At 45.9% G+C, this 7,616-nt stretch overlaps 1 protein-coding gene across 1 annotated transcript; it reads right to left on the bottom strand.

Moving 5' to 3' along the window:
• Positions 1 to 5,212: 5,212 nt before the first annotated feature.
• LOC146676577 (neuroligin-4, X-linked-like) lies at positions 5,213 to 7,327 on the bottom strand. The gene is made up of 2 exons (XM_085402175.1): positions 7,049 to 7,327; positions 5,213 to 6,743 (listed from the first exon to the last, which is right to left on the bottom strand). Exons 1-2 carry the CDS (start codon positions 7,147 to 7,149, stop codon positions 5,915 to 5,917), a joined length of 930 nt encoding a protein of 309 aa, XP_085258301.1. The 5' UTR covers positions 7,150 to 7,327; the 3' UTR covers positions 5,213 to 5,914.
• Between the last annotated feature and the right edge of the window lie 289 nt (positions 7,328 to 7,616).

Consider the following 7,616-nt stretch of genomic DNA (forward strand, 5'->3'; position numbering starts at 1 on the left):
TCACTAATGAATGAACTATTTCAGTAATTAATTTAAAAAATCTACATAATCAATTAAAGATATATATTAATAATGAATTATCCATTAATTTCATTTAAAATTTTTCAATATATGTTTATATACAATTCAAATTAGTTAATTACATATTTAATCAATTATTGGTTTGTTTTCTATTTTGATTATTTTACTGACACATTTAATGAATTATTTAATGATGTATTTATTTAATTCACGTTGCTACTCCTGGCCCTGCATCGCTGTTCATAAATACATTTTATTTGTCAGCTTCACCCATCAAAGTCAGGGGGCGGGGTTAATGCTGATCAAGTCAAAACCATTGCTTTGGTCTGGTGGGCGTTCTTTTAGTGGGCTTTTCTGTCACGGCCTGCGTGGCAGACTATGATGAGGGGAAGGAGGACCCAAATGCCAACACGTTCTCACTCCTGTATGGAGGACCACAAGAGCCACGCGCATCGAAATAAAGAATTCTGTGCTTAAGTAATGAATTATAGAATAAATTCTGCATTTGTAAATTCATTTTTGAATTCCCATTTAATAAACTGATTTTTGAAATGCTTTTAAAAACTGCATTTCAAAATCCTTTTTCCAATTGCACTTTAATAAACTGCATAAATTGCATGAATGAAGGGATCCTGCAGCGAAACGGAGAGCCCAACCTCTGACTTAGTGCCTGTTTACTCAGTCTGACCACCTGTGAAGTTAACGCGCTAACGTGGCTAACGCTAGCATCACCACACGTAGCCCCGTTATTTTAAGGTCATCTTAGCTCATGAAAGTTTAACGTCGCAGCTGTACGAGCTAGCTACGTGTTTTGTAAGCTGCTGTGCTCTTCACAAATAAAGCTGGAAGCAGCTCAGACTATTAGAACCAGCACTGAGGCCTGTTACATTTATGTTAGAGCAACAGCTGCAGCCTTTAAACTAGCGATTAAAATGCTGACAGTAATCAGAATCAAAAACGGTTTTATTGCCAAATGTTGAGCAGGTTTACAACATTAGGAAATTGCTGCGGTGCTTCAGTGCAAACATACTGTCATATAACACTTAAATAAAAATAAAAATAAGGATTAAAAGTGCTAAGTAGATAGATATATACATGAGTGCAGGTGGTGATCAGGGCCAAACATGGAATGATGCAGTGAACACAGCGTAGGGTCACGTGGTAGTGGTGGGAACAGTCATACGGTTATTGTTCATGTGTCCAACAGCAGAGGGGAAGAAACTGTTCTTATGGCGAGAGGTTCTGGTGCGAATGGACCGGAGCCTCCTGCCTGAGGGGAGCAGGTCAAACAGACTGTGTCCAGGGTGAGAAGGGTCAGCTGTGACTGAGCTGCACGCCCCAGTGTCCTGGAGGCGTACAGGTCCTGCAGAGATGGGAGTCTGCAGCCAATCACCTTCTCAGCAGAGCGCACAACATGCTGCAGTCTCTGTTTGTCCCTGATAGTGGCTCCAGCGTACCACACGGTGATGGAGGAGGTGAGGATGGACTCGATGATTGCAGTGTAGAATTGCATCATCGATCATATAATCCATTGTTTCAAATTAGACCTAAAACTCCCCCTTTTGACACATCTTCATGTGTCAAACAAAACCACAACTAGAAAATTAAAAGAAAAAGGTTCATCAGATAATTTCTCAGGAAACCTCAGCGATTCTCCTCTCGAGTATATTTGCTCCGGGCCTGCAAACCTGTGTTTAAATAATAAAATCAGTTTAATTATCATGTTCGATCTTTTCAGCTCCTGGCTCCACCCAGAGCCTGCATCCCCAGAACGACCTAGAAACAAAACCTGTATATTAGCATCAACTTCACATTTAAACTCAGTTCCCCCCCTGTCCTTCCCTCACTGTGATCCACTCTGTGCTATAAGAAACTAAACTTAAAACACAACAGTTATCAGTCATGTGCTTCATACAAAATGTGTGTATGTTTTAGTTTCACGTTGATCCTCTGAGTGTCATGGTACTTCTTTTAATCTGACTTTATCAAATCGAACCAAAATAGGTTTGCTGTCTTTACTTTGCTCGTTTCCCTCCAGCACCACCTCGTATCACCTGCCCTTTCCCTTGGACCAGTGTTTGTTGTTCCATAACTGGATTTGGAATGTGACAAGTCCACCAATCCCCTATATAACTCCTACATTTGGCTTTGGTTCTATTTTCCTTCTATAAAATGTCGTTGACTTCTACAGTGGCCTGCTTTGGTTAATGGTAACATCAGTAACATCAAACATTTTCTCCCCTTCAGCATTTGGCATTTTCCCAACAATATAATGTGACACCATCATCTAAACCCAGTCAATAAAACAACATTTTCTTAAAGCAAACATCAGCAACCCAAAATTAGCCGCCCAAGGGTGGAGTCTGCAGCTCCACTCTCATGTGAACCTTTCGGTCTCCCTCTCTCTCTCTTGTGCTCCTGCCAAAAGCAAAGCAAAGCATCCACCTTTTTCTTACCGGCGTCGTGAATTGTTTGTCAACATCTACTCATCCTAACGCTGGTCCAGTCTTTGTCACGGCTGCACAGCAGACAAGTGGAGCCTCACGCGCAAAGCATCAGAGTCTCCACCCTCATCAATATGAGCTCATTTATTTGTTCTTTCTTTTGTTTTTAGAAAAAGAGTTCTTTATGATCTTGGACTGGATTGACTCGCTGCAATCCTTTAGACAGGAACTGGCAGGTTCCCACAGGTGACCTTTCCCTCAGCCCATTGTAATCTGGAAAAGCTCACCTTATATTTGCTCTCACAACAATGTTTTACAGCGCTGTTAATTCAATCTTGCAGGCCTGCTTAGAACAAAGAAGGAGGAAAAGAGAGCTGATTATTAGCTCATCAGAGCACAAAACATCATCACCAAAGGGGGCGACACCTGACAGTTTTCTCTAAGTGCACTGTTACAGAAATAATGAGCCGCTCCTCGACATGTCCATGTTTAGTAAAACTCCCTCTATTGAAATAAGAAAACAAGCCAAAGCTAACTGACAGAATGAACCCATCACTAAAACAACAACCCCAAAAATCTTCATCACAGAAAAGTTTTGCTTACTAATCCAACAATATGTTGTGGGAATTAGAACTTTCCGGGCCATAAAGCTTTTGCCCGACTCTTGGCTTAACTAATACTGACATAGTCTGAAATCAGACTTAAAGTCACTCCCTCTGTTCATTTAGGATAAATGTATCTATATCTGATTTAGGCTAAGTGCCTTTTGTTTAGATGAACTGCTGGACTTCCAGACCAGCAGGTTTAGGGAAGTCTTTATGGGGTCACACTCTGACCCCCCCCACCACACACACACACACACACACACACACACACACACACACACACACACACACACACACACACACACACAGGCAACGTACTCTTTGTTTGTATGTAGACGTCATATGTTAATGAACGTCATATGTATATTCATGTAACCTCAATAAAAGAGCAGTGTTACGGGGGAGCGGACGAGAGCAACTGGGGTGAAGCGAAGGAACGGCGTTTGTCCGGTTCTCTCCCGTGCACGGGAAACATAAAGAACTTTGCCTACTCGTGTCTTGCTTTGCTATGTAATTAAATTGTCCTTAACGTTCCAACGAATAGGTTTATGCTACAAACCTATCACTGAGGTTAACTACACAACCCCTCGCCACCTCCTTATACACAGGAGTGAGTACAAAAGGGTTCGTACGGACGCATCAGCCGGCCGTCCTTCTGCTCGACACTGTTAGCTGAAAGATGATCGGATCATCCTCTGTCCTGTATTTAAGGCTGAGAGTCTTTGTCCAGTCTCTTTTCCACAGCTACTGTCCACAGCACTGATCCACCTGCAGCACAGCCCCACTCAGTTGTTTTATGATTTACATTGTGCACGTTTCCCTTCCAGTGAGCTTACAAAACCTCTGACAGGAGAAGTCAGGCATGTGTTTCCCCCACCTCCCCTTTTAGGCAGTAATAAAATAGAAAACAAACAATCAAACAGGCTAAAGCTAGAGCACAAGCAAAGACAGCACCGGTGACTAAGTTCTCCCATACTGGACGTACGCTACCACGTGGGCTCAAACAGCAGCACATCAGCTCAGTTTACATACTGTTGACATCTTCATCAGAGGATCAGCAGGGAGCGCTGCTGAGCTGCAGTTGTCTCCACCAGAGTGACGGAGCAGGAATCACAAACAGCACAAACCCACCGTGTTGTTTCCACCCTGTTCAGGAGATCTGAGCCCCCATCCCTTTTTTTCATGTTGCAGCTCTGCACTGCAGGCCCTGAACGCCTCCCGGTTACCCTCAGTGTGCTTAGAGTTTAATTTACAACCGACGAGCTCACAGATCATCTGCAGGCAGGTGAACGAACCCTTAATGTGAGGATAATAGCAGAGCTGAGCTGAGGTCAGAAATAGTCAGGAACGGTGTCGACACAGTGAAGTCAGCTGTTTGGGAATTTGTCTGATTATCAGTTTGGGGGGGTCGGTGTTAAATAACAAAGGCGGTGTAGGATGGAGAGAGGAGGAGGGAGGGAGCAGTGATGATATGAAGTCAGAATACACATGTGGCAGACATAAGGGGGTCAGACAGGAGCAGCATCAGTCTCTGCTCTGTTTTGTTAATAACGTAGAAAAATAGTTTTGTACAATCAAGCTACATCGACGGACGCTTTACCTCACGTACCCTAAAATGAAAAAGTAGTGACAGTAAGACGGAGGCTGCACATGACACCATGACTGAGTTCACAGCTGTTGCTTTGATTCTAACGTTTAAGACTTTTGGCATCGACTCCGTTTTAATAAATGAGTGCTGGGAGGCGTCGTTTGACTTCAGGAGCTCCTGCGATGCTCCTGCGATGCTCCTGCGATGCTCCTGCGATGCTCTTACTCTGCGGGAGAAAACCTAAAACCAAAAGTAGCAAACATGGAGCGATATGACTCGTTTAGATTTTGGGAAACGTGCATCGACAGGTACAGTGTCCTTTTCCCCGCGTCTTTAAAAATAATTCATGCATAGATCCCCCACTGAGAAAACCCTTTTATATACTTTCTCCTTTGTACACATTTTATATAGAACTATATATAATATCATTTCTCTATATCTATATTTTCAGAAAAATTCTTTCCACACAATAAAAAACAACAATTTAACAAATGCTTCAAACAAAACAACAAAAAGAGAGAAGATGGAAGAAAGAAAATCACGACTGAGGCCAGTTTGGCACTTTGTCATGAGAACATGACAGAACTCTGTTAGTTGACGGTAAATAGCGAAACTCTATTTTTCTTTGGTTTTTCTTCTCCCTCGATGAGAAATGAAACACAGCAGTACTTACTTGGCACCTAAAAATGCTGGTCGAATGAAAGATATCAGTGTTTTCATAGTTATATGTTTAGTGTACGCCTCCCCCTCCAGACTGCTCAGCAGATCGGGAATTTTTAGAGAAGAGCAGGAGGGAGGCGTGTCAAATGAGAGGAAGAGAGCAGTAATAAAACACGGATGTAGAAAAGAGAAGCATAATGTGCACATAACACACAGGAGATGGAAAAAGAGATGACGCCAACGTAAAAAAGAGAAAACAGCGAGGAGCGAGAGAGCATTCGTCCCTTTGACAAATGTTGGAGGTCTTGAGCCTGGAAACAGCAGACCGTCTTTGAAAACAGTATCTTTGAAAGATCTGAGTCACCCACCCCAAACTGCTCATCTGCTGCTGGACACTTCAGTTGCACCTCCACATGCCACCAGTGGAGGGAGCTGCCAAGTTTCACAGCACATGACGCAGCAGGTGTAGTTGCTTTTGGAGAAAGAAGAGAATAAGAGGACAGAACGAAGGCCCACGTCTAGAGGCCTCCCTTCCAGAGCGGAAGCAGAGCCAGTGTTCCTGGTCCCTAGGTGGCGCTGTGTCGGGCCTGTCCCTACTATACCCTGGTGGTGGAGTGGGGGTGGGGCAGGGTGTTGTTGTGGCCGGTGGAGGGGAATGTGTTGAAGGCGTGAAGAGGCTGCATGCTGGTGATGGTGCTGGGGATCACGGTGATGGTGTTTGGCGTCATCAGTGGCACGTTGTCGGGGGCGCGGCGCAGCGCCAGGGTGTAGTCGGGAGGGCAGGCGGGCCGCAGGATGTCGTGGGGTCGCAGGGGCTCCATGTCGTGGTGAGCGTCGTGCTCCCAGTCCTTCATCTGCAGGGACATGATCTCCTCCTCCTGGCTGTGAGCCAGGTCGTTGGCGGGGCCGCCCCGCTGAGGGGACAGCCGGTGCCGGCGCATCTCGTGCCGCTTGTCACGCTTGTAGTAAAGGGCGGCGAAGGCCAGGATGTTGAGGAAGAAGAGCGACGCTCCAACTGCAACTGTCACGCTCAGTTCGGTGGAGTAGTCGCGGGTGTGTCTGGGAAAGAGGTCCTGGGGCGGGCGCTCTGAGCCCTCGGGCTCAGGATCTGATGGGAAGGTAGGGTAAGGATGACGAGTGGTTCGAGGAACGTTGTTTCTGGGCCTCATGGTGCCGGGGTCACGGCCTGCGGGGGAGCGCGTAGTGGTGGGAAAGAGCACGTCGTGCAGGCTGTGAAGATGAGGGACTAATTCCAGCCAAAAGGCCACTTTGTTAGCTCTGTAGTTGTCTCTGACACGAGGTTTCAAACCGATGTGAAGGTACTGCTTGTCCTTCCAGTTGAACTTGGTCCAGATGACCTCCTCGAAGCGGTTGGGCTTGGTATGAATGAACTCGGTGTCCTGAGGGACGGGCAGGTTGGGGTCCCTGGTGGAGCATAAAGGTTAAACGTTTCAGTTCAAAGTTATATTCAGTCTCCATTATAAGTAACATGTGGCATCAATACACTGAATACAGACAGGAGGCCCATTCTCTGTGCAACCTTTAAACTATCTAAGACCAACCGGCTGCTCTGTGATCTGGATGATTTTGGTGAACCAGTATGTTCAATTCTTCAAAGCCACACGGGAATTAAACTAGCAACCCAGATTCAAGTATTCAAGATGACTAGAAGGCTATCAGTGAACATACAGTAACGTGTACAGTTTACACTACTGTGACATGAGGCCTACCCAGTCTTTGCGAAGTTAGTCCAGTAAGTCATGACCACAGCGCTCAGCATCACATCGTTCTTGGAGAAGTTGCACGGGAGCAGGTCCGTGGCACCGATCATCGGTACGCCGAACACGTAAGGTATCTCGTCTCCGTGCGCGGCGTCGGCCCACTCGGGCCGCGTCTCGGTTTGGCAGTGGTGGTAGAACGTGTAAAAGTAAACTGGGGACTGAAACTCAGCATGGAGTTTGGCAGTGGCCACAGCTGGTGCCACCCACTGGTGGTCCGTAAACAGGAAGTGAGTGAGAAATCTAGAGAGGAAAAAAAAGTCTTTCGGATAACAGAAGGAGTGACAGGCAGCAGAGAGGAAGCATGACTGCATTATCCAAACATGTCTGTACTGTGACTGTGGTCCGGCTGTGAGGGGTTCGCAGGCCGATCTGTCAGAAACACCGACACTGAGATTGGGAGCCCACTACCTGGGGGATGATAGCATTACTGCCCACAGAGCCTCAAAGGTTAAGGCGCAGACACGCCGTGATGTGGATGAGTGGCTCTCTTTAGCACGCTTGTCTTGTTTGATGCACT

The sequence above is a fragment of the Rhamphochromis longiceps genome, linkage group LG3 (genome assembly GCF_057381845.1).
Source record: "Rhamphochromis longiceps isolate RC_006_pf linkage group LG3, R_longiceps_female_GT1.1, whole genome shotgun sequence".
Classification (NCBI taxonomy): Eukaryota; Metazoa; Chordata; class Actinopteri; order Cichliformes; family Cichlidae; genus Rhamphochromis; species Rhamphochromis longiceps.

What these genes read in the sequence shown, in the direction of transcription:
- LOC146676577 (XM_085402175.1), bottom strand. Translation starts at nt 7,149, where the DNA reads ATGATCGGTGCCACGGACCTGCTCCCGTGCAACTTCTCCAAGAACGAT. An exon ending in ACTAACTTCGCAAAGACTGG is followed by an intron (nt 6,744 to 7,048) that starts GTAGGCCTCATG and finishes ATGCTCCACCAG; the next exon opens with GGACCCCAACCTGCCCGTCC.